This window comes from Myotis daubentonii, chromosome 17 (assembly GCF_963259705.1).
Source record: "Myotis daubentonii chromosome 17, mMyoDau2.1, whole genome shotgun sequence".
Lineage (NCBI taxonomy): Eukaryota > Metazoa > Chordata > Mammalia > Chiroptera > Vespertilionidae > Myotis > Myotis daubentonii.
The window spans coordinates 39,215,315-39,243,153 of record NC_081856.1 but is presented as its reverse complement, the minus strand read 5'-3'; the positions used below and the strand labels follow the sequence as shown (position 1 = coordinate 39,243,153).

The window sequence follows — 27,839 nt, the reverse complement described above, 5'->3', positions numbered from 1 at the left end:
GCTGATCTTGGTGTTACAGCCTACAGTTTGGATTCTCTGGATAATAATCCTTTGATTTTTCTGGGCTTCCTTTCAGCATTTCAAATAAATTGTAAAGTCAGTCTCAGGCATAGAAGGACTGTGCGGTTCTCTGAAGATTCTAGTGTCTACCTTCACCTGATTATTTTAACCTCCCAGCTTCCTCAGACGTTCAGCCCTGAAGAGAGAGGTGGGCTCTGTCTGGCTTCTGCTTAGAGCAGCGGTTCTCAACCTGTGGGTCTCGACCCCTTTGGGGGTCGAACAACCCTTTCACAGGGCTCGCCTAAGACTCGGAAAACACATAGATAATTACACATTGTTTTTGTGATTAATCACTATGCTTTAATTATGTTCAATTTGTAACAATGAAAGTACATCCTGCATATCAGATATTGACATGATGATTCATAACAGTAGCAAAATTACAGTTATGAAGTAGCAACGAAAATGATTTTATGGTTGGGGGTCACCACAACATGAGGAACTGTATTAAAGGGCCGCGGCATTAGGAAGGTTGAGAACCACTGGCTTAGAGTCATTCATAAGCATGTTCATGGGATGCTGGAGATTTATGCTCATGGACGTTTGTATTCAAAAATGACCACCCTGTGACATTACTTTTAACTCTTTATGACTGCTTGTTTTCAAAATTAGGAATTTGATTTTACTTTTCATATATTCAGTATTTCTTTATGTCGTGCATGGCTGTGCACAGTTTTATAAAATTTTCATTAGAAATGAGAAATTGTCTGCACAGGCGGTCGGTCTTGATAGAGACTTCTGAATTCTGGAGAGTTAGGAACTATTTCAAAGTTTTAATGAGCCATAGATTGGGTTAAAAGAAAGATGCAGTTTGAAATCGCATGATAGTTTAAACAAAAATTCTACATAGTAATAGATCTTGAGTAAATTATGTATTAGTTAGTCCTCAGTTCTTAAAGAATGAAATGTAACCCGGCTTCTGAAGACACCAGGTCATATTGGGAATATTGCCATTTTAATTTTACTATTTAATAATGAATGTGGTCTGTTTTAATATTTATGTTAATTTTTTCCATACCACCAATTTCTTTAGTCTCAAGGTAGTCTTATCGGTAGTACATTTCTGATGATCTTAAAAGGAGAAGCGAGTTGTTTTTAAGTAAGGCTTAATGTTTTCTTGCCAAGTTTCTTTTCTCCCTCCTGTCGCCTTTCTATTTTTCAAGATTTACTGTGGAATTTTGTCCTTTTTTTTGGTTGTTTTTAAATGCTTTACTCCTCTAGTTGAAGGTCAGGGGGCCTTTCATAATGTTCAGTAAAGAAAACAGATTTCTGTTAAGAACTACTTTTATTTGCACCAAGATAATGGGGGCTCTGTCTGTGTTACAAACAATGAAAATTCCTTGAGATGGTTCGAAAGACATATTTATGGACACAGGACACATTGTTGGCGTCCAGTGCTGTTTTCAGTGGTGAGCTCTGAATGAGATAGCCAGGAGATCACATACCTTTAGCGTGATTAGTGCGAGGGAGACTCATGTGAAGTCACGGGGGCAGCCAGGGAAGAACGGGTGTTAGGAAAGGGGAATGAAAGGGCCAAGCTCCCTTCTGGAACCCGTGGGAGAACTTTGGAATGCGCCAAGAAAATGGACATTTGAAAGTGGCCAAGTCATCCTGCTCCAGATAAAAAAAAATCTTCCCTGGAGCCATCATGTATCAGTTGTGGACTTTTCCCTTGCTACTTACTTTATGGTGATTGTGTTTTCTACATCAGTATAGTGGGTGGCTGCCATCTATTCTTAAAATCAGAGGGATAGAAAAGGTTTTCAAAGCTCTTTGGGTTGCTATCTTGGATTGTGTAAAATCGTGGCTCCACAGTCGCTCTGTTATAAAAATCCTTAAAATGAAGACCCACCATAATCTTATTTTTATAGTTAAGGTCTTACTATGGTTGATCCCATGACAGTGGTAATTCCGGGTTTTCTACTTCTTTTGAGGGGCCTGTTGGCAATTCTTCCTTTGCTTAAGTCCAGACTAATAACCTAGACTAGTGAGGCATGTATTCTTTGTCCTCCACTTCAGCTCTCAAAAGAGGATGGATTCTTGACCTCCTTGGTAGAAAATGAAGGTCAAGAAAGCTCCATTGAAATCTTATATTTGACATAGGCTCTAAGTGGACAGCAAATCTTTGCAAATAAAGAAGGAATCCCTTGCTAATTTAAAAACTAGACATATGTTATATTTTTCATGATTTTGAGAATATTAAATATACATCCCTAAATAAGGGCAGGTGTGGTGTGGTACGATTTGCAGGCATTGATTTGAAGTCCTGACCATGTCCACAAGAAGTTAATCTCGATAAGCCTTTGTTTCTTCATAGGTAAAATGGTAAAATAATCACCTTATAAGATTATCTTGAGGATGAAAGGAACTATATATATCCTAAGATGCCTAAAAATCCCTTATCACCGGTAGCCTGGCTTCATCTCTTCCTGCTTCCATTAATTCAATGAAAGGAAAAATATTCCTATTCTAAAATGATAGATTTTTTTTTTTTTTTACTCTGGCTAGAAGACACTGTGGAAGTGGTAGGTATTACCATATCTTTGGAAGTAGCTTCTGTCCCTTGAGGTCGATAGCTTTTCACTTGTCAACAGTTTAACATTTACATATATATCTATATATATCTTTATTGTTGAAAGCATTACAGATGTCTCCTCCACCCTCCTTTGACCCTCTCCACCCCACTCCTGCCCCCTCCCCAGGCCTTCACAGCACCATTGTCTGCCCATGGGTTATGCATATATGCATATATGTTTTAATTGAATAATGTTGTCCTATAGAGGCCAGGAGATACTGGAGACTATCCCTAACAAAAAGTTCAAAACTCTGTCTGTGACTTTATTCATTATTGTTACAAGCTTTTTTAGACTTCCCAGGTCATTGCTATTTTTTCATCTATTTAAAAACAGGGCTTCATTTTGAATTAAAGCAATGAGATGGTTCATGTTTTCTTCTGCCTCTTGCAGCTTTCGTTTATAAATCTATTCCAGGAATATTTTCTGATATAGTTTGGGATGTCTGTCAATATTGATTCTCAAAGGATTATCCCTGGCCAGGTAGCTCAGTTGGTTATAGTGTCATCCTGATACGCCAAAATTTGGGGTTCGATTCCTGCTCAGGAGCACATATACGAAGCAATCAATGATTGCATAAATAAGTGGAACAACAAATCAATGTTCCTACCTCTCTCTCTCTCTCATACTCTCTCCATTCTTCTATCTCTCTAAAATCAATATTTTTTTAAAAAAATGCCTGTATTCTGTTCAATAGTGCTATTGCACTGAGGCACCATAAATGGTAATATAGCATGGCTTACATACTTTGATTGATTTATTAGAGGCCTTACTTTGGTCCTAAAAGGGGGATGGTGACATATGGAATTGCTGAATATAGATACATTGGAGAATTATCAATGACAGAGACTCCCTGTTCTATGAAATCACCAGGACCTCCCAGAGACGGACATTTGTTTAGACATCATGGGAGTGACTTTGTAAACATTTTCTACTGTGGGCATCTTAATCCGCTGCACATTGGGAGCCACCTCTTCATCGCAGTGACTACACTTTGCGGGAAAGAGTACGGCCTGTGATGTATTTATTGCCTAAGGGACAATTTTTATGTGTAGTCATGACTATGATAGATAGGAAACGAACCCATAAAACTGACCTTCAACAATTTACATGCACCTTTGTGCGCTGGAGGAAATAGCCTTGGATTTATCTTATACCTTTTTTATTGCAAAGTTATAATTATATTGTTGTCGGAGATAGTCACAGGGCCCTAACACAACGTTGTCCAGCATCAGCTGGGCCGATCATGGGATATAGGTATGATTTTACAAATGTTAAATCTCTTAGAACATTTAGATCTCTGGCCTTTTTGGTTATTTCAGTTATTGATTATGAATTCATCTTCTCCTGCCCAAAGAATTTGAACTTTATACAACTTTAAAAAGCAGAATATTCACAAAGCTTATTCTTTTAACACTCTCAGAAATTTTATTTACTAAATCTAGTTGTCCTCCATATTTTCTCCTAAAATTTACTTTGGATAATTGTATCCTGCTTATTGTATCCATTATTATGTTATCCCTTCTTATTTTCACTTTCTCAACTCTGTTTCTTTTTCTCTGTTGTTGTCTTTCTCCACCTGCCTCTTTCTCTATTTCCTTGCTTTTTTAAATTTTATTTAAAGGTGAAAGACTATTTTTACTTGGTAGAATATTTTTATATAAAATAATTCAGTCATAAATGTTAATCAGAGACTTTGAGGACTCAAATATATTCAGAGGGACATTTTTGGAGAATATTTAGCATGTGGAGTTCATATTTCCAGATACCTTAATGCAGTCTGCTACTTGAGCAAAGATTTGTGTACATAGTTAAATGGCTTAATCCCACAAAACCTCAACCTTTTCATCTGCTAAATGGATATAACTGTTAAATTTTTTGTAACAGTTACATGGGATGATATAAGAAAGGCAAGTAGCTTAGAACATGACCCATAGTAGGCACTGCAAAGTGTTATGACATATGAAAAATTAGCAATAATAATAGCATATTTGTTTTATAATCAATAAGCTATGTTAAAGTCCCTGAAAGCTAATTAACTGAAACACACTTTTTGTAATAAAGGTAAGTTAATGGATTTAATCCTCTCCTTAAAGTTTAGTTTGGAGACCTTGCTTGAAAATACTTGTTTCATTTTTAAAAAGCAATGTAAAGTACAAGTTAATATTAAAGTGAAAAAGTGGTCACTACATGTCAAGGAATTATTTTCAGCAGACTGCGCTCTCTTCGTTTTCATAGATCTTTGATATGGAACTTCCTAACAGCACAAAGAAAAAATACGAACATATGGTTGAAAGTAAGAAATCACCAGCAAGTTCCCACATTCAGAAAATTGCAGCTGGAAGATGTTTGCTTTTTTTCTTTGCCTCCATTTCATCGAGTTATTTAACTTGAAAAAAAAATGCTCATAAATGTGGCATTTATTTTTTACCTTATGCATCCTTTTCATCTCAATACCACTCCATGACTTGGAAACAGGTTTCGGTGGCATCAGTTTTGCTAGTTTTCTCATTGCAGGCTGACCTGCAACTTCCGACTTTTATTCCCCAGAGTTAGAACATGAACCATGTCTCAAAATTAGGCATATGGTGCGTATGTGTAAACCAGTGAAGGCCGGAGTCTCCTGTATTATTTCCCCTCTACGGAACCTATATAACATTTTAATATTATTCCTGATATGATCATCTTTTTGAAGTGCCTGCTTTATGTTAAGCTTGTCATGCATATTATGCCATTTAATTACTACAAGAATCTCAGATGAGAGGTATTATTTCTCTCATTTTTATAAGGGAGGACTTGGAGTTTCAGTTTAACTGTCCTACCACACAGTTGCGAAGCAACAAAGCTCGAATAGAAACCTATGTCCACCTGACCTCAAAACATATTCTCTTCCAACGCCACCATGCTGTGCCTGTACTTTTAAGTGAAATATCATGAATGTCCTGGATCAAAGAAGAATCTTTATATTGCAAGAAACGCTAGGCTTATTGGACAGAGTTTCAGATGAACTTACCCGTTAAAATGCATTTACATCTCGCTTAAAGGCAGTACTTTGCAAGGAAACTCAAAATTGGCATTAGATTTAATTTACTTGTAGGTGTACACCTAAGGCCAGACTTACACCAGCCAAGTCAATAGAGATCTTAGCATCTTCCACCAGGAGCAGTAATATCTGTGTTGCCATTTTACAAAATATATAATCTTACGATATATTTCCATGTAAAACAGTGGCGCGCTGACACCCATTTTGGCAGGGCATTTATCGTATTTCACTATTTTATTGCAATACCGTGATGACTTTATCTGTCTCTGTATAGCATCTGGATCTCACCAAAAGGAACAGGAGAGAACAGAGAAACCAAATGCAATTTAAACCACCTGCATGTTAAAGAAATTGCTAATGTTCACAAATGTAGAAAAATCGCTTTTACAAAAGTCGATGTTTGAAGATAATAATGAGCATTATTAAGTCTTCCTGTATATTGGGAAGTTAGTCATTAGTATTTCAAAATTAGTAATTTGGAAAAAAAAATAATCAAAAACTATTTTATTCAGACACAGCAGGAATAAAATCAGGCTCCAAAGAAGGAATACTTTATTATCGGTGCACTAAATAGTGCTTATATGGCAAATGATAATTTTCTGACAGCAGCTGTAATTAAGTTTTATTTATCAGTCATGAGTTACAAATATTACAGTTGAAGTTCTACAAATAAGCAATAAATACTGGAAAGAGAAATGCCATATTGTTCACTTTCAGTTCTTAAGTTAATGAGCTGGATATTTAGAAGCTTGGGACAGACTGAAGAATGTCAGAGGGAAGGTGGGTGGGGGGCTAGGGGAGGAGGGATTAACCAGGGAGGGTACATGCATAGCCCATGGACAAGACAGTAGTGTGGTGAAGGCTTTGGAAGGACATGTGCGGGCGGGCGGATGGAGTCAGTGGGAAAAAAACAACAGCAAGAAAACAAAGGGAACATCTGTAATACTTTCAACAATAAAGATAAATTAAAAAAAAAAGGATTTCCAGATTCTAAAAAAAATTATATGAAATCTAAGGACATATCTTTTACATTTCTTCCAGTTGGTGACTGTATTATCTATAGTGGGATGGGTTAAATCCACTTGGTTGGCTTTGTTTTTTATAATAGTAAATTAGTCGTTTACGGGATCTCAAGATTATAAATTCATATTTTAGTGGAAATTTTACTGACAATTATAGATTCATATGCAGTTGTAGAAATGATTTGCAAAAGTATAGTATAATATCACGATCAGGATATTGACATTCATAGAGCCCACCTATTTTAATCTGATTTTTTCAGTTTTATCTGTGTGTGTGTGTGTGTGTGTGTGTGTGTGTGTGAAATCTATGATTTGCTTTAAGAACCACAAGTGTTCTCAGAAAGACAGTTCATTAAGCTGTGTCTAATGTACAAAAAAAAAATGTTGACTGGTTAAGGATCTATGGAAAAGTATAATGAAATCCAATAAAAGATCTTGGTGAGATTAAACAGACTATTTAGTTTGATTTGCATTTCCATGGTTGGCAGTTAAATAAGAACCTGGGTTAAATCTGTCTGAAGCATTGACCTGTTACCTTTCAGGAGAGGGGGAACATAATCCCCTGGCCTGCCTCCCCATGGATGGAGAGTGCACTGTCACACAGGGCAGAGTCACCGATTCAGCGGCCGAGGGGAACTTTATTCTTTGACTCTCCCTCACTCAAATCAGATTATATGCATTTATCAATCTCTCTTATTTCCTTATTCATATATTTGGAAGTAATGAGATCTATTTACAGAAGAACTAAAGGAATCTTTTCCAGTTTTTTAGTGTTGTATTCTTTCCTTCCTTTATCATTTTTATGTCCATCTTATCCTATATAAGTGAAGTCACTCTATATTCATATATGCTTTTACAAATAATATCCTCACACTCCCCTTCCTTCCTTCCTCCCTCCCTCCCTCCCTCCCTCCCTCCCTCCCTCCCTCTGTGTATTCAAATAATATGTATGAAATCCTTCCTTTAGTTGAGATATAGTACTAGGTCTGAGAAGTAAAGCTGATTAGACACCATACCTTCTTTCCTGAGCTGTATAACTTGATAATAGTCAGCCAGATATCATCACTGACAGTCAGGCACACACATGCACACATGCACGTGCTGCAGCATGGTAGGTGCTTTGATGGATGTGGGTGCAAAGGGAGAAGGGAAAATATGGCTGGTTATAAAGGGTATTTTGGAGGACCACCTCTTTGTGTCCCTGTTGGTACTCTACAGAATATTTTCGTATGAGTTATAAAACTAGAAGCTTTTAGGTTTCTCAAATAGTAAAAATCCGAAATAAAATAACATTTATTTTAATAAATTTCTTAGTTATAGGAGTAGGCCAACCTCAGTAGGATGAACTGTTTAGGGAATAGTCAGTTCTAGCATGGGTATTGGGATATTTATAAAAGAAAGGAAGACTGTCCCTTTAGTTTCCCACAGTAGACTGTGTTGATGACTAACGATATTCTGTGAGGTCAAGTGGGATCGCCATGATTTGTAATTGGAGTCTTCTTTCACCCTGCCCTAATGACGCTGGCTTCTTCTTTTCTTGTAATTGCATTGTGTGTATGTAAATTAATTTCTCTTAAGTGCTTTAGAATTTATTCTATTAAGTAGTCTCATTTCAAATCTTATTTATATTATGCTCTTGCTCCTGGCTCCTGTTTCGAATTTTTGCTCTGGCCCTGCCAGCTTGATTGTAATTCCATATAATGAAACTGAAACTAAAAACATTCTACTCTAATTCTGTGTTATGGAGGAAAGGAGGCATATGGCTCATGTGGTTGCAGTTAAATCTAAAGGTGGACGTGTTTGCTTTATTGTAGCACAAGTTGGAGTTGAAGTATTGATTTCACGATCTTCAGGTTAGTGATCCCCCAAATGCACAGTGATTACAGGGCCAGCCACAAAGTGACGCTCATTCATGTCTGCTCACGAATGAATAAAAAATGAATTCGTTAGGACTAACTACCATAGGCTTGTCCCGCAGCTGGCTTATGACATCATAGTTTTTCCTGACGTACATGAATTTAGTAATAAGTAATGGTCAATGCAGTCATTGTATGCGAGCCTTGACTTTCAGACCTTGTTGTTTATGAAAATTCAAAAGAATCAATTAATAATGTGCTTAAAAGATACTCTTTTTTCCCTAAGATATGTTTTATTTAAGTTTAATTTTTATTGATTGGCTTTAGGAAGAGGAAGGGGGGGAGGCAGAGAGAGAATGAGAAACATTAATTTGTTGTTTCACTTATTTATATGTTCATTGGTGGCTTCTTCTGTGTGCCCTGACAGGAGATCAACCCATAACCTTGGCATATCGGGACAATGCTCTAACTAACTGATCTACACAGACAGGACTGTTTTATTTAAGTTTAGCCTCCTTGGTTTAGAAACTCAAATTGTTGGTCAGAATGGTAAAAAAATACTGATGATAGTAAAAATAGTAATGAAAAATCTGCATTTTTACAGGATTCTGGCTAAGGAATAACCTTTGATTTTGATAAAGAGATATGCAAGTGTGAAGGAATGTATTAAGTAATATTTTTGAAGAAATATTGGATGCATTGTCTGTTTATATTTAGAATACTGCCATTTTTTCCCATCAAGAAATTATGATTTGTCCCTGGCTTTAATATAATTGTCCATTACATATTTAGTCATTGTTATTCAGTATAGCAGTGTTTGTTAGGGACTTCTGTTTCTTCCTAGTAACCATCTCTCACGTAGCGGATGATTGTTGTTATTATGTATATCTTGATCAGTTCTTCTCTCCTGTATTGTGGCATTTAATTGCATCAATTTGAGTCAAAGCGTTACTATTGAGTTAAAAAGAAAAAGGAGGTAATATGTAAATCTACACTGAATAACAAAAATTAAAGGCAAATATTCTCAAAAATATAAAAGATTATGATAACTAATAAAGGTGCTTTTGCTTTCATTCAAGTGGTTCACCATGGGTATCAGTGTATTTCCCAGTTGTTCCTCCTATGTTTTTTGTGCAAGTGAGAACATTAGATACAGGGCTAATATAATGTCTGGCACATAATAAACACTGAGTAAGTGTTAAAATTTTTATGTTGGTTATTTTATAATTGAGAATATTGGAGAAATAAAATTTTAAAACCTAATGATGGACAGTAAAGTAAAAAGAAATATTTTTCATTGTTTTAAATTATGGTTGTTCTAGTTTTGGGTGTAGTATGCTTACTACAGTATAAGCATATTCCCTATTTTCTCTTCTCTGGAACTCTGTAATACCAGGATAATATCAGTAGAGCAGTTAGTCCTGGTTATGTAGTAAAGGAAAGGGTGACTCACCCTCGATGTTAACCTTCACAGCCACACCTTTGCCTGGTTTAGCTGTGAAGTGAGAAAGGAATACCACCTGGGGTTACTGTGGGCTGAAGGTTGCCATTACCTGTGTGGGTAGAATCAGCTCCATGACCTGTTACTGTCACCTTCAGATGCAATATGATCCTTTCATTCATTTTCTTCATCTGGAGTGAAAGTGATTTGGGGTGAAAGCTAGTTTCAGTTTGGATAATTGTGATTATCAAGGTCTACATATTGAATGCAAGAATTCATGTGCTTCATTTTCCTTATTCTCAACTATAAAATACTAAGATCAAATGTGTAACATTTATTAAATACTTATGCGGCAGATATTATATTGAGTTATTTGCATATATGGTCTCATGTTCACAACAAATTTAGGATAAACAATTGGAGAAATAAATCATTGCCCATGGGAAGTAGCAGCAAGCCAGTGGATACACGCAGAATACAAGCGGGTGCTTCAAGTTAATAAAGTTTTTTTAGATGACCTGAGTTGTTGAATCCCAAGAGTGTATATAATCCCCGCTCTTAATGGTTTACAAAATCAAAAGAATTTATCAAATCTAAGTTAATGAAGTCCCATAGGTTATTCCTTATTACTACATATGCAATTATTTTCTAATATGCTCAAAAAAGTATCACGGTCACATTTCTGTGGTCACATTTGTCATACAAGAAAATACAAAATTGTGGGACATTCATGCACTTTGTGGGGGACAGAATTTTATAGATTATTATTACAAATTGAAAATAAAGTGCTTAAGCATATGTTCTTAACAATGGAAAAATCATTACTTTGACTCTAGTTAAGACTTGTGCATAAGTATTTCCATAGTGCAATATCTGTGGCATTTTAATTATATTCTAGGTCACCCATATTAATGATGAAGAATATTTTTTAAAAAAGAAAAACAGAATGGATCTACCGAATGGTATTTACTATCCTTGATTTTATTTAAGTTAGTGAAACTAGAGAGAAAATAAGACCTAAGTTACTATTTATTGGGTAGCTTAGTACAAGTTGCCTTTACATGTATATCCATCTTTCTTTTAAAAACAAAAACAAAAAGCTGTTTCAGAGGAACATGCCAATGGACATGTTTACACATATTTGACAGAGATACATTATTTTAAACATCTATTCTAACTTCTAATATTTATTTACAAAAGCTCTTGGCATTTCTAGGCAACATATGTTTATTTACATAGTAGAGTTTTGCAAATACATAGCCTTTAATTGTAATACCTTTTTGACTATGTAAGTATTCTGACATATTAATGATGATGTAAAAAAATCTAGAATTTTTTTTAAAAAGAGCAAATTTATATCTTGCATCAAATACATAGTTTAGATCATTGTGGTCACTTCCCGGTGCCTTATTCTGGTATCAGGCATCACAGCAGGAGTTCTGAATGTACTCATCTGATAGGGAATAAATAACTTCCCCTCGTCTGTCATAGGAGCAAGTGATGAAAAGGGTCCCTTCTATCTGTAGGCACTGTCAACTGACAGGACAGTAGATACACTTATAGATGATCTCACCTCTCTGGTCTTTAATGCTTGAGGAGAGCACTAGTATTGTTATCTCAATTTTAGGAGTTTATATGAGATTATTTAAAAATAATAATTTGTAAACTTATTTTTTGTGATATTGAAAATATTTTATAAGAAAAGGCTAGTATTATTTAAGATGAAGGCAGCTTATAAGATTTTTAAACAATTTTTATAAATACCATTTTGGCCCTGCTGGCATGACTCAGTGATTGAGCATCTACCTGTGAACCAGGAGGTGATGGTTCAATTCCCAGTCAGGGCACATGCCCAGGTTTCAGGCTCGATCCCCAGTGGGGGGCATGCAGGAGGCAGCTGATCAATGATTCTCTCTCATCATTGATGTTTCTATCTATCTCTCTCTCTTCCCCTCCCTCTCTGAAATCAATAAAAAATACATCTTTTTTTAATTTTTTTAATATATATATTTTATTGAGTTTTTACAGAGAGGAAGGGAGAGAGATAGAGAGTTAGAAACATCGATGAGAGAGAAACATCGATCAGCTGCCTCCTGCACATCTCCTACTGGGGATGTACCCGCAACCCAGGTACATGCCCTTGACCGGAATTGAAACTGGGACCTTTCAGTCCGCAGGCTGACGCTCTATCCACTGAGCCAAACTGGTTTCGGCAAAAATACATCTTAATGAAATACTGTTTCGGCTAAAATTAACATCTTTACAATATTGTCCAACAGAATCTCTTACCATCAGTTATAGTTTCCACAGTCTGTTCTTTACAACAAACTAGTCATTTGTTTCTTTCAATTTGGCAATGATTTTGTCTCAAGACATCACTTTTTAGTTCATTGAATCCCTGCCTTACAAAAAATTTTATTTGTAACATAACAAATGTGTTTAAATGCTCACGTTCACATTGTATTGTGGTCAATTTTAAAAGCTATTATTTCGGATCTATTAAAGGAAAGAGATGGCTTATACTGTCCTTTGCCAGTTTTCCTGCCTCTGAGTTGTCTTAGGAGACTTGCTGGGCAAATTTGATCTTCTGCCTTCACCCACAGCTTCATGTGTCAGATCATTTGCGGTAATTATGATTAGTTTACCAGTATTAGATTAAGTCACGTAAGGAAAAGATCCCCATTAGATGCATGTTGGTATCCCCAGTATCCAGCATTGTACCTGGCATTATGTGTTCAACAGATAATTTTGAACTAGTAATTACTTCTTTTAGTAGAGTTTAGTTAGTGTGGTTTTATGAATAAAATAGTCCTGGAATAGTTCTGCCTGCAGAAGTTTAATACCAGGTGAGCTACTGTGGCTGTCCTGGGCCAGGTCCTCATAGCCTGCTAGGGGCCCCTTCATGGAAACGGTGTTTTCAGAGACCGCTGTTTTCTCCGCCTCTGTGGAGAAAAGGATTCAAGCTCAGATCTATGCAGCAGGCTCTGAGCTTATGTAAATCACACTCCTGAGTAATAGCATTAGCCTGCCTACCTCCTTTCTTTCCTTTCTCTCCCCCCCTCCTTCCCCCTCTCTCTTCTTTTCTTCCTTCTTCAAGATCTGGCATTTTCTATTCCATATTCATGCTGGAAAGGGAAGGATCCAAGTGAGAGGAAAGGAGAGAGGAACTGAAGGGAAGAGGAGCACCATGTATGTATATTAACCATATGCCTCCATGAGCCACTGAATGTGCTAGATGTGTGATCCTGAAGGATTCCACAAGCTGGGCATGGAGATTTTCCAGTTTGCAATCACTCTGTATAATTTCACATCAAATAGTTTTCTTAGGAGAAGGTACTATCAACCAAATGAGAAGTTGGGGGGTTGTTTCACTGTTCAAATGCCTAAACTTTGTGTTCTTAGGAAGAAAAGCTTCTAAGGACCTGCTATATTTAATCAGACTTTCTTTTTTTTAAAAATTTTAGTTGATTCAATAACTACATATTTTGCTTGGAGAACAGTGATCAAAGATAGGGAGGAAAGGGCACTGTTTTAGAACCGTGTATCTTAGATTTCCTCTCACTGACATTTTTGAGACCGAAATGTAAAGGTGTACTGTGAACTCTGATAATCAAACAATACTGTTGCCACTCTTCCACCCATGACGTGTCCCAGTGTTCTGTTTGTTTAATCTTTTCTATCCCCTTGTCTTCTCCAGGCCTCGCCCTGAGGCCCGTCCTCCAGGCACTCATTCTGCTCTCCAAATTGACTGGCAGCTGATCTTATAACTGAATCCCCCTCTCATGGCTGCTGATATGATACTGGGGCTTGAGGTCAATCCTTCCACCTAGTTAAGTTGTTAAAATTTTTTTTAAAGAGGCCGTTTGATAAAGTAAAATGAGCATGAGAGGGTCAGAGTCCTAGATTCACTACTAATTTTGTCACTTAAGTTGCTTTAGTTTTTCCAGCCCAACAAATCAGATGGTAACATGGTAAAAATTAGACCTATGCTGTCCGCTTACTCCTCAGAGAAGTGACAATTGAAGTGTGTTATAATGTAAAAAAAAAAAAAAAAAAAGTATCATGAATGTAAAAATCGATTGTTTGAATACCTTTAACCCAGAGCAATGAACACACACACACACACTTTTATATTTTCTGCAACTCTACCACGTACAAAGCATTTGGGGATATCTAGTAAATTCAACAAAGAGAGCTAATGAGTATATACAAATCACTATTTTCAGGAGGAAAATGATGAAAAATTTTAGAGTTAAAAAATCAAACATTGCAGTCGTTCAAAAGGCGAGACCACCTCTGGCCATCTGGCAAAGAGAGGCTGTAGGTATCAGGGAAGCGTTCAGCAGGAGTGACAGGCAGATTTCAGAGGACAGTAGGGCTTAAACATAACACTAATGATGAATATTTCCAGCTGTATGCCAGACAGCTAAGGCCTTCAGAACACAGGAAGACGGACTGTGTGCTGCATTCAAGAAACAAAAGTGTCAAGAAGCCTGCTTTGGGCAAAATTACTCTCGTCAGTTATGCATAATTTAAGTATATATGCAACTGCGAAGGTATACACGCATTCATGAAAGACTCCAGAAGTGTAAGCAAATGACTGCAGCTTCCTTGATCTTTAGGAAATATATTTTTGGAAGTATTTTTTTTTTGAAACTAATAACATTTTCAGCAATGCATGTTCAGACTTTAGAAATAAAAACAGGAAACTTTGTGCCAGTATTTTAGCCTACATATTAAATCTTTCCAGAGACTAAAACATTTTCAAACTATATATGTATGTACGTATGTGTGTGGGTATGTGCGTATATATACACACGCATATATATAATTTCTTGAAGATGCCATACAATAAGAGAATTCATTTGCTGATTAATTACGTTAATGCTTCAATGTCTAGCCTGCACAGTATTTATTCTTCTGAATTCCGGGACCCACATTGAGGTTTCATAGAGCGTTTCGGTGTTATATGTGCGGCACTGGCAGTAGTGTTGTAGATATGAACTCAAGTAGCCTGTGATCCATAGTCATTTGGAATTTTTAGTCTCTTTATGGTTCTGTTTTTCACTCATTTTTTTTTAGCACTTTTAGTGATACTTAGACATTTTGTTCTCGGAATAAAATTCTTTAAAGCTATAACAGAATACCACTTTAGACCAGTCTTCTGCACATTTCCGTGAGTGCACCGTTACTTCCCTGATTTAGATGCAAAGCTTTCAAAGCATTGTTGTAGTTTTTCTCATGTTATTTGTTCACCTGTCAAGTCATTCTGGCATCCCTTGGTTTCCACATATTATGACCCCATATTTCCCTTTCCCACTCCCAAATGCAGCTTCTTACAGACCTTCCCTTCCAGGCTGCACCTATGCCATCTTACCATGCAAACAAGACTCTACCTGGGTTTCTTACAGGCATTGAGCTGAAGAAACACCTCATAAGCAATGACCTGTGCAAAGTTTCCTTGTGCTCCCACTATCTTCTTCTAAATGAATAAACGCCACTTATGAGAAAGCATACGCCTTTACCAGACAAAAAGCAAAGGCTGCCCATGCATAGCTGGAGTGGCTAGGATGGTTGGGCGTCACCCTGTGCGCTGAACGTTGCCGGTTCGATTCCATGCCAGGGCACATGCCTGTGTGCTGTTTGGAGCACATGTGGGTGTTTCTTTCTCACATCAATGTTTCTCTCTCTCTTCCTCTCTCTACGCATGTCCTTGAGTGAGGATTGTTAAAAAAAATAAATGTTGCCTAAAATGTAGAACCATGAATATCAATGAGGTCCATTGGTGTTAAATGTTCTTTGAAAGCTGTTCCTTGCTTCTTTCTCGCCGAACAGGATCTGGGGGTGATTTCCACCCACAGTCTCTCCTTTGGAGTTTCTCCTTCTGGAGAAACCCGGCCTTCCCTGCCCAGTGCTCTGCAGACAGTGACCCGACCCGGCGGTGGCCCTCCCGCCTGCAGGCTGACTCCTGGCTGCTGCTCCCCCACGGCTGTTTCCTGTGTCTGCTCGCCCAGACCTCTCCTGTCCACGATGATTCCTCCCTAGGCAGACCCTCCCCTCTGTGGCTGGAGATTGGAATCAGGAAGTGGTACTCGGTCAGCCTGTGACGAGGAGTGTTGTCTGGAAGGTCAGGGAGGGTTTCTGGCAGCGGAGAAGCACACTGTGCCAGGTTTCTTGAGCAAAAGACTGATGACGCCCCCCTCCTCCTTCCAGCGGCTGAAACATGTCCAGAAACGGCAGCTCCTTCTTCTAGTGACTTTTCCAAACATTCCCCAAAGCAAAGTGAGTCATACTCCAGGTGAATATTTTCAGATACCTGGGTTGAGCTGGAGTTTTGTTGTTACTCATAGGAGCAGACCATAGAGCAAAAGGCAGAACATGGCAATTTCTTGCTCCCACACTTGAACGTGTTCTCTGCATATAAAACTTATTTTGTACGTGAATATGCAGGTTGTGGCTTTCTAGTTACTTCAGATCATGGTGTTTTGTGTGTGTTTTTTAAATCTTGAATTTTCTACTTTATTCCCAGTAATACTACTACCTAGAACCATACTTTATCTCTCCTATTTTTCTGTCCTGAAAATGATCATTGATAGGTTTCCAGGGGCCTGAGGATAGAAAGAATGCCCAGACATGAATCCTTAAGACCAGGCAGAATAAGGAAGGAAAAGCTCCCTGAGTTGGTAATACATGCCATTATTTGGTAGCACATGCATGCTCATTTGCTTCTTAAACAGTGCGGTACGCATTGATTTCTAAGACTTTTTAGAAACGAGAGCCAACGGGTGCATTTTGCGTTCTGAAGAACTGCCGTGATTTAACCTGCTCTAGGGTTTAGACCATTCCAGGGTCTTGCTTTAGAGTTGTTAGGCACTGGATGCCTGGCGTGGAAAGGGAATGTTTCTATTTTGCCACCACCATTATGTTATCTTTCCCAGTGCAATTACAAGCTAATTCAGGGCTCCTTGTGTTAGACTAATAGCTTGGGATTCGCGGCTGTCACCCCGTACCTCTTCATGCACCTTTAATACCAGCTGCGGTGCCCCCAGCACTTACCTGGGGTGAGCATTTTTCTCTAAGTAGAGACTCGTCTTTGGCAAATCATCAAAGGAACATCAAAAAGATCTCATCTGTTAGAGTTACGTATGGCTAAGATCAGAATTATCAAATATCTCATTTTTTCCGTTATTATTTTTTTCTTCCCCTCCCTCCCCCCGCCTTATCCACACAATAAATGTAGTTGTCAGCAGGATAAGTTCATGTGCCGGATAAGGTCACAATTTCATTTAGTGACAACTTCCAACAGTACGAACTTACAAGGTTCGATTTATTAAAGAGTCAGAAGGGATAAGATCGCTGCATGGCCAGCCTGATTTATCAGGGTTTGACTGGAGGACTTGAATAGGGAATGTCGTATTTCAAGTTTATGTTCAAAACTGTGGTTTAGTGTGTGTGATGACTGCATGACTCAAAAATTGAGAAGGAAAATTAGAAAAGGGATCCCAATAAGGCGATTTGCCACCACTGGCCAAGGAGTCTCATTTCCTTGCCAAACCAAGCTTCGAGATGGATCCACAAAGCATCCTATAAAGGCACTATTTGTCTTAAAAACGCAGATGAGATGTGCTGTCACTAATGCCGTGACCAGACTGCAGTTTGACTGTGAAGATAACGAGCAGTAAAATGACCACCTAATCCTCGTATGTATCTGGCAAGCAGCTGTCAAATGGTTAAACCATAAGACAGCCAGAGCTCTGCCAGAGCTCAGCCACCTTGGCTGACTTTGAACATGTTTAGAGATTTCTTGAATCTTTGAGCGCTTTTTGAACTCAGCATGCCTTCGGGGCTGCCCATGTTTGATACCATGATGTATACTGTTTTTTCAACCACGGAGCAAATATAAATGTGGGTTCTGATGCTCTAGCTGTCTGCTCTAGAAAGGCCTGGTTAACATTATGAACCCATTCATGTGGCCTGCTTTAAAATTTGGTTAAATATCTCTAAAACCGAGTTCAAACCAATCCAAAGTTTATTTTCGGCAAATGAAACAGGATCTCCTGTCATCTCATTTACTTGCAGCGATGTCCCATGAAATCTGAGCCTGGAGTTAAGCGATGTTCTGTAAATACCATATGCATTCATGTCATCAACTTAATGCTAAGCTTGGTTGAAGCATGATTGCTGATAACTGTGCTAAAAGGCCCACAGCTTGTCTGTTCCCCTTTGGTGTGCTATGCTTCTCATATACTTTGCTTTCTGAAGAGGCATCAAAAGGACCCCATTAAAAAGAAACAAAATGATGGCTCGATAGCACCTTCCATGAAAAAAGATTTGAGTATCGCTCTCATGATTTTAAGTATTTCTTTCCACTAGGAAATTTCTTTTGCTTGGGCAAAAAAAAGTGGGGTGATATCTTAAAAGCTGCAGTATGTTTGGTAGTGATTTCTGACTTAGGGCTTTTTTTTTTTTTAAGTGAAGCTATCATAAGTCTTTGAGTAATCACAGACTTTTAAAAGTATGCATTATCAAGAAGATAAGAGAAACAGCCTTCAGCACTAACAATATTATCTTTTACCAAAATTGATTAGTCCATCCTATGTGTCTCAAATATTTTGTGTGCACTTACCCAGTATGTTAAAAAAAAAAAAAATAAGGCTTCTTTTTGAAGAATCGCTGTAAAAATATAAACTGGGCACAAGAGAAAAATCTTTATTTTTTATTTTGCTCTATATTTCACAAACGAGGTAAAATGTGTATGAATATAATAAAATGTTGAACAAATGAAACATAAGGTTATAATTCAAAGAAGACACATATTAAGACAATTTTTTGTTTTGTTTTTAAAGTCAACGTTAACTGTACTCAAATGGAGTTTATGATCTTATGAAAATCTTACCCAATCAGCTCAGTGTTCAGTTTGTACTTTGCGATTACTGCATGGCATAACCCATATTAATTACCAGAGAATAAACAGAAATACAAAATATACCTGAAGTTCATGATGTTTTTACTTGTGTCGAGGTGAAAGGAGTTATCAAGGGGACACTACTAAGAAGTAATTAACACAAAACGGTGTGTTTTTGGACTGTAATATCATGGGGCTGTTAGGGAAGGAGAACTCAGTTTGTTCTGGGGTTCAAAGAAGTTTCATGAAAGAGATTAGCTTTGGGATTGATCTTGCAACATTAGTAGGGTTTGTCAAGGCACCCAGAGGACAGTGTGCTTGCCAGGTAGAGGGAACGATTCTCAGAAAGGTGTGGGAGTTAGACAGGAGACAATGAGGAAGGCACGCCAAAGACTTTCCTGATTAGATGAAAGGAGAACATATTCTGGGGAGTAGAACAGAAAGTCAGCCAGACACCGTGGAGCAATGTTGTGATATGATTCAGAGTCAGACATAGAAGTTCAAGTTGGATAGTCAAAAGGGAGCCAGTGAAGTAATTTCACCAACGCGTGACATGATAGAAGTGTAGTTTTAATAAGTTTATCCTGATAGTGATTGGCAGTCAGAATTGGAGCCATAGAGTGAATTGAGGCTGGTTGGTCATCTACATCTAAATTGATAAATACCTGGAAAATGCTCGTAAGAAATATGGATCCAGGAGATATTTGAAAGGATGCTAATCAAGGGATGGGGAGTATTTCATATAGAGGTGTTAAAGACAGAATGTGACCACAGACCCTGGTGAATGGTTAGATGTGATGCTAGAAATATGTGAACACACTCCTAGAATGCTTTGATTTCTTTTGGGTGAAACAGTAAATAATTATTAGGTACTTTGCATATGTTATCTGAGTTAATTCTCCTAGCAACCATATGGTATTGAGGTTTCTATTTACAATACCATATTGTGAAGTACAAAGGGTTAAGGAACTTGCTTGGGATCACCTGACTTGTTCCATTTACTCTTCTAGAATTCAAGATTGAACCTATTCTAGTTTGTGTCCTGGCCTCTCAGTCTACAAAACTCCTTTCACTCCAGATACCCAGGCTCGTCATCTTACCAAAAGGAATCTTTCTAGTCCCTTTCTTACTCTCATTACTCTCATAAATTTTCACATTACTTGATTGATCCCTTCTCCTTGAAATTCTTAATCAATCCATTGCCTGCTGTGGTACCATGTTTAGTTTATTTATTATTCTTTTGCCTTTCTAAATTTTCTGTGCCTGCTCTTCCATCACTCTGCCTTTAGAAGATCCTTGGAACTCTGTCCTAGGTCCTTTCATCTTATCAATATGCACGGTCTCCTAGATCAACTATCTTATGGCTTTTATTACTATATACTCATTTTAATTAATGACTAAATGCCAATAGTTATCATTCTTGCCATGGCCTTGCTTCTGAGCCCAGCCTTGCACCTGCCCATCTAAAAATCACCTCTTGTTTTCCTTACAGCTACATATTTTACAATTATAGCTCTTCATCTTATCCCTAAGTCTCCCCCCTCGCCCCCATGTTCCCAGTCTCAATAGGTACATGACCGTTGGCCCACTGGCCTAAGCCAGATACTTAAACATCATTATTGCATTGTTGCTTCCGTAACTCCTAAAATCTGAATAATCACTCAATTCTACAGCTTCTACTTCCCAGGCCTTATAGATTACAATTTCTGAAATGTATCCAGGGTCTAGATTTGTTTTTCATTTTATGCTTGAGTGTCACCCAGTGTCTGGTATTTAGTAGACACCCAATCAATATTGGCAGGCTAAATGAAGGAATAAACCAATGAATGGAGGCAAAAAGAATGAATAAACAAATCAAATAAGAGCTTTGCTTTCTGATTTTGAAATCTCTGATCTTTTCAAATCAAACATCCACTTTATGATAAGGTGGTGCTAGGACCTGGGTCTTTGACCATCAGCCCAAGTACTCTTTCTCTCATAATATGTCACATCTGGGGAAAGAAAATCCTGGTGCCATGGACACCTTACCAAATGGCAAATAAGTGAAAACCCCTCTTTAACAGTGAAGAACCAACGACTCAGAAAAGATTTAACATATTCATGGCAATTCAGCTGGTTACTGGATAGAGTTGGGGCTAAAAATCAATCTTCTTACTTTTAATGCAATAATGTTTCCTCTATTTTATGACATGTATTAATCATTAAAAAATTAAAAATATCATACTCTTAAGCAACTGGAAGTTAAATTAAATATAACTTCCATTTGTACAATGTCTTATTTCTCTTGCTGTCATTAACCTATGTAACCTTTGTACTATCTAAATGCTAATAATTTTCTATATTTTTTTTGCAGTTCTATAATGCTGTTGTGAATAAATGAATACTTTTATTTAACTATTTCAGCAACAGAAAGGATTTTTCCCAAAGTTTGAAATAACTTCTAACGGGCCAGAAAGGAGACTGGGATTTGCCTGCTGGTCTAATGAAGTTGAAATGATTGACTTGATAGCTTGAATGGTTACTGGACTCTCTGTAATGGCCATCTCTAAGAGCTCATAAAGTATTTGTGATCTATTTAAAATTTTAAAGCATTGTAGGAAGACACCTCCAAAATTTGGGATATATTTGGATATCACTTTATGATCTACCCTAAGTTTGTAATTATTAATCCATTAAAAGACAAAGCTGCTTGTAAATCCACTGGCATAGATAAGAAGTCACTGTTTGAGTCTGAGCCCTCTTCAAATGAAAAATGTCAGTGGCAGAAAAAGAGGATGAATTACTTTTTAAAAGGGTTTTCAAAGATTCTCATGATTCCTCTTAAATGTGACATGACTATTTTTTACCGTGTAAAAACGAGCAAATTATTTGGGCATCATCTTTATGTAGAAAACAACAGTCTTAACTAGAGTTTAGCTAAGGGTTGAAGTGTATTTTACCTTTAAATGGTAAATTGTACAGGCGTTGTTTAAAATGTAAGTACGGTTGAAAATACTAAGAACGATCAGGTCGAAATAAAAGTTTCTTTTCTAGTAGAAGAAATAGTCTAAAGATTTAAGTGACTGCTATATCGCATAAATATGCTTACTTTAGGGACATTTCCCACCTATTCCTTTTTGACATCATAGTAGATTGTTATCTGTGCTCTGCCTTTGAGGATGTTTCTATGCAAGGTCTTTGATTCCAATGCATTAATCAAAGTGGCTGTACAGAAATGAAAAACAATTTCAGGGACAAATCTCAGAAATGGGTTTGTTATTCCACATACACAATAACAAATTTTTATTGTTCTGTATTCCTTGAATTCTGAATAAGCTTCATGATTTGATCTTTTCAAAGCACTAATATATTATTTAACATAGGTAAACTATTTCTAAAACTATTCTTTAGAAGATCGGGTATACTGAACCTTTCTGGGTCCATTTCCTCATTACTAATCATATGAGCTACTGAAAAAATTGGGAGGTTTTTATCTTACCTTAATGAATTCAATGAATTCTTCCATTTTGAGTTTATTGACAATTGGGAGAGAAAGGGAGTTTGAGGAAGGAGAATAGAGGTGCAGTCTTTAAATTTGAATCTTTTCACTGTGAATATGGAATTATTTCTATTACATATTTATTGTTCAGTTGCAGATATTTTTCTATTTTATAATGTACACAATTTAATGATTACACAATATTTTAGCTGATTATGATTTATATACTTTGATCTTGGTATTGGGGATAAACAGTCATAAAACATGAAATGTAATGACTGGTATTTTAACTATTCAAAGGAAGTGACACAGACATATATTAAGAAGAGATATAATTGAACTCAGGTCGATGGTTTTGCTTTTAAAATCATCATGATTAGGTGTTCATATTTAAAGATAGTTGTTGACTTGAAAAAAAAAACTAGGACAAGATTAAGGCAAAATTTTCATAATATGTTACCTACCATGGCTTACATCATTTAGAAAATTTTATTACTGAATACATTATATTCTATTTAGGATTTTCCCCAACTTCCTATTCTATATGGATTTCCACTTAGATGTCTTCCTATTCCAGTCCTTCCCATCTTTATATCTGCTGCTGAGCAGGCTGAGAAGAAACACCATTAAAAAAAAACTAATAATGCCCTAACCGGTTTGGCTCAGTGAATAGAGCGTTGGCCTGCGGACTGAAAGGTCCCAGGTTTGATTCCGGTCAAGGGCATGTACCTTGGTTGCGGGCACATCCTCAGTAGGAGGTGTGCAGGAGGCAGCTGATCAATGTTTCTCTCTCATCGATGTTTCTAACTCTCTATTCCTCTCCCTGCCTCTCTGTAAAATATCAATAAAATATATTTAAAAAACTAATAACATATTATTAATTTATTAAAAGATAAAATTTTGGTGTGATAATATGGTATGGTGATACTTTTACGGCATACATAGCATATATTAAATTATTTAAAGAGAGAGGCTCCAATTCCGGATTAAGATTTTTTTTTTGTTAATCCCCCAAAATGTTTAGGCTGGTGGCCATTCTTTGAAGTTTTGAAGCTCTCCTGTAATTTTTTATTAATTCATTTATCTCTCAAACAAACGCTTTTGCTAACACAGAATCTTACCTAAAGCACTAAATATAAAAATAACTTTGGCCCTGGCCGGGTGGCTCAATCAGTTGGAGCTTCATGCCATATACCAAAAAGGTTGTGGGTTCGATTCCTGGTCACAGCACATACCTGGGCTGGGGGTTCCATCATTAGACAAGAGGCAACCTATTGATATTTCTCTCTCACATCCAGGTTTTTCTTTCTCTCTCCCTTCCTCTCTCTCTAAAAGCAATACAAACATATTTTTAGATGAAAAAATTTTTTAAATGACTTTGACCAAACCTTTCTAATTTGGGAAAAACATGTATCTCTATTTTTTATACATGTAGATGTTTTTCTTCATTGGAACTAGTAAAATTTTAGAAAATTATCAAGTACTTTAAAAAAAATTTTCCTGATTTTGTTCAAGTCTTGGATAACTATAGTAAAATTACTGCCTAAGATAGATATCTTTAGTTGTAATTTTTTACTTATATTGGTGATGACATTTAAGAATTTAAGCTCTACCTCATTGTCCTAATGTTTCTTGTCTATCTGTTCCGGCATTGGACCAATGCCTTTTGAGGAAGTATTATTATTTCTGGTTCTTAAGGACTTGCTAAATAGAATTGACTTCAGTAGATGATGTGTGTGCAAAGGTGCAAGAAAAAAATGGGACTAAATTTGAATACAATTATAAGGACAAATTTTATTTTCTTCCTAGGATAATAAGATCAGTTGTTTTTTTTAGACAAGCATAATTAATTCTCTTTATATGAGTGCTGAGGGTATTGTGCACATAACGCAAACGCACAAAAAGAGGTGGCTGTTGTTAAAGCTCACAAGTGAAAATACTTGTTTCCATCCTTTGCAGGAGAGCTGGAGGTCTGTCAGAAAGATGGGGAACGGAAAATTCAGAGTCGGCAGCAACTTCCTGTGGGAACAACCTGGGGCCCATTCGCTGGGAAGATGGACCTGAATAATAATTCCTTGGTATGTGGATGTTCTAACTCAGTATTTTGTCATTGCTCAGAAATTATCTGTTTGCTTCCCAGGAAAATCACTAAAAAGAACAGGGGTTATTTTTTTCTTATTCATGGACCCAACACTTGGATATTTTCCAAGTGGTTTGTCTCTGACAGTAATATACGCAGAATTTAGAAGGAAACAGGTTAATCATTACTAAATGGTTGTTTAGTAAGGTAATTTATAACGTTGTTGCTTTATCTGCTTAGCCAGACTAATACTATTCACATTTAATAATACATACAAATGCTTTTGTTTTTAAGATGACGCAAATTAATTGTCATACATTACAGGTTTACATGAAGAGCAAGAAATAAGCAACCTTGCTATTCCCCGGTAGTACTCTTTGTGCCCATACGAGCAAGGATGAATGATTAGCATTATATTCGTTGTTAAGTTTTTTGTGTGTTTTTCTAAGTTCTGAGATAAGAAAGTTTGCCTCTACGTAAGATTATATAGACAACTGATGAATTAGATGTTTTTAAAAGTCATAGAAAGATGAGATGCTTGGTTACATTTAAACTTCATTTCTTAATTGGGTATATTAGTTTCCCACTGCTGCTATAGCAAATGGCCACAAACTTGGTGGATTAAAGCAACACAAATTTATCATCTTGCAGTTCTGAAGATTTGGAGTCTGGAATGAATCTCTCACTGGGCTGAAAATCAAGGTGTCTGTAGGACTGAATTCCTTTGGGGAGTCTCTAGGGGACAGTCTGTTTTCTTCGCTTTCCCAGCTTCTCTGGGCTGCCCACAGTCCTTGCGTATGGCCTTCTTCTCTCTTCAAAGCCCGCTGTCACTGAGAGAGTCTTTGTGGTGTCCACATTTTGACCCTGACTCTCCTGTCTTCCTCTCTTACATTTAAGAACCTTTGTGATTACACTGAGCCCACATGGGTAATCAAGGAGAATCTATTTTAAGTTCAGCTATTTAGCAACTTTAATTCCATCTACTTCTGTAATTTTTCTTTGCTATGTTATGTAACATTCACAGGTCCTAGTAATTATGTGATAATTCACAAGGCTAAAATTTGTGGGGAAAAGGCCTTATATTCTTTAGGAGGTCCAGAAATTATACTCTCTCTAAATTCCATTTATGTAGGGAGAGTCTCATGGCTACTAAATGACCTTATCTACACTGTGGAGATTTAAAAACTCCCAGAGGGGTTTTGACTAATGTGCGGAACTCACCAAGACTGCATTTCTTCTTCAACTTAACACATGAACGAAATTTCTTGTTCAAGTTATTGCATGAAAGAAACTGACGTGCACAGATCTCTGCTTACCCCATGCCATGCAGATGAGACAGAGGTTACTGGTTCAGCTAACAGAAATGAGTGCAATAAATAGGAAATATTTGTGTCACCAAACTTTTAATTAACATGTGAGATGTTTGGGGTGTGCTTTTTACTTCCTATACTCACGTATTTTCCATAAAAGGATGAAGCAAGAGATTTTACATTTTTTAAGAAACAAGTTGATAGGAGGGGCTCAACATTTAATAACCTAGGCAGTTTAATTCTTGGTGATCCAGTGCACCTATTTCAAAAAGATTTTGAGATGTGGCCCTCCACACACTGCAGGCCTTGCTTGGTAGAGATGTATTCATAGACAGTCCTATTGATTCCTTTACTGATTTCTAAAGCAAAGTCAAAAAGAATAAAATTGTCTAAACATCATAGGTTGAGTTAAATGCTATTCTAAACCCATTTATCTGGAGGTTTCTATTGGTTGTCTAGCACTGTTGATAATGTTTTAGGCAAGAAGATATTTATCTTATTCATCACTCATATCGGATGCCAACACAACCTAGTCATTTCTCTGATAGTTCTTCAAAAGTGTAATGGCACTGAAGTGGCACCAATTACTGATGCAAGAAATGAACATTTTCCCCTTCTAATATCTATAGAGAAATGCAAATTTTTATTACTCTTTTTGTCATTATCTACATATATGTAGAGTGGTGCTTTTATACATTTTTAGCATATTCTAAATTGGGATGTGTGGAAAATCTATCTGTGAAAGTTTGTCAGTGAAGTAATTTCCTGAATAATTTTTTTGACAGATGATATCATTTTGGCTTTTTTTTCCCTAGTCCTGTACCACTCTAAACCTATTTTATGTCATGTTTTATATTTTTCAAAGTATTTGATTTTTAGATAGAAAGTTTTCAGAATTTTTGAAACTCTTTGGAGTATATGAATACTCTTTGGGGTATCAAAAACCAGTAGTGGGTAGTAGTTCTTTATAAAAAAACAATCTTAATACCCTTCTTTTCTTCTTTTCTCTTAGTTAAATATCTAACTTATCTTATTTTCTTAAACAATTTCTCTATTGAAAAACTTAGTTACTTTGCTTAGTTGTACTTTAAAACTATTTTTCTTTTTCAATATCATTCTTTTCCAGAATTCACATATAGTTTATGTCATGAAATTCTACCAGTACTACTGGTGTGCTACTCTTAGTTCTGTAGAACAGATGGTTAGCATATACCACACACGTATTCTTCTCTAGACACTATATGGAGAGTTGGAAATGGATTAGCTCATGTAATCTTCAAAACAAACCTGTAAATTCGGCTTTTTAAATTGCATTTTAAAGATAAGAAAATAAAAACTTAGTCCTTTTGTTTCTAGACTCTGCAGTTTTAAAACCGTGCCATCTTGCCTCCTCAAAAGCATTTGCAAACTGATTTTAGCATGATAAAATTATTGGCCATTTTTTTACAGAAATTTTCAATTGATAAAAAAATCTCTGGGAGAAAATATCACTAATTACATCACTAATTAGAGGTATGCTTTTTTTTTTACGTTAGGCAAAATATTTTTTCTGATTCCTCACAGTCTAGTTGAGCAGTTATGAGTTAATTCAAAGGCACCTGCAATTTTAATTCTCTTTATAATGCGGACAACACTTGAAGATGCATTTTATATCGTGAAGATAAATTTTCCTTGTTATAAAATATCTAGCCTGCTAACTCTTCCTTACCCAACCTTGCATCAGTTTGGATTTAGCACATACTTTTAAATTGTTTATTCGCCAGCCAATGTAATATTACTCTGGTCTGACTCATGGTGTTGGCTCAGGAGATTCAGCACACTAATTAATCCAACACTGTAATTAATTGAGTCACCATGCCAGATGTCAAATCCTTTTTATATCTTTCAAGTCCCCATCTTGAAGTGCATTAGCAATATGCCACCTTCTGCAGGACGCCTTTGCATCGTACCAGGCATTTGGATGTACACGGAACATTTCAAGAAATATGTGCTATATGGAAACACCAAACAAACTGATTTGACAAGAAGTTATTCTTGGAAGCATATAATACACTGAACATAAAAGTAAATC

The 27,839-nt window shown here is 36.7% G+C and overlaps 1 protein-coding gene across 3 annotated transcripts in view; it reads left to right on the top strand.

Annotated features, from left to right (window-relative positions):
- The window catches only part of ZFPM2 (zinc finger protein, FOG family member 2), a 426,566-nt gene that overhangs the window by 191,636 nt on the left and 207,091 nt on the right, over nt 1-27,839 (top strand). For 2 of the 3 annotated variants that reach the window (XM_059671934.1, XM_059671933.1), the window contains one exon: nt 24,338-24,456. In XM_059671934.1, coding sequence (XP_059527917.1) covers nt 24,338-24,456 — 119 coding nt within the window. Of the gene's footprint in view, nt 1-24,337; nt 24,457-27,839 lie in introns of those variants that run through there. The other variant, XM_059671935.1, reaches the window with a different exon arrangement.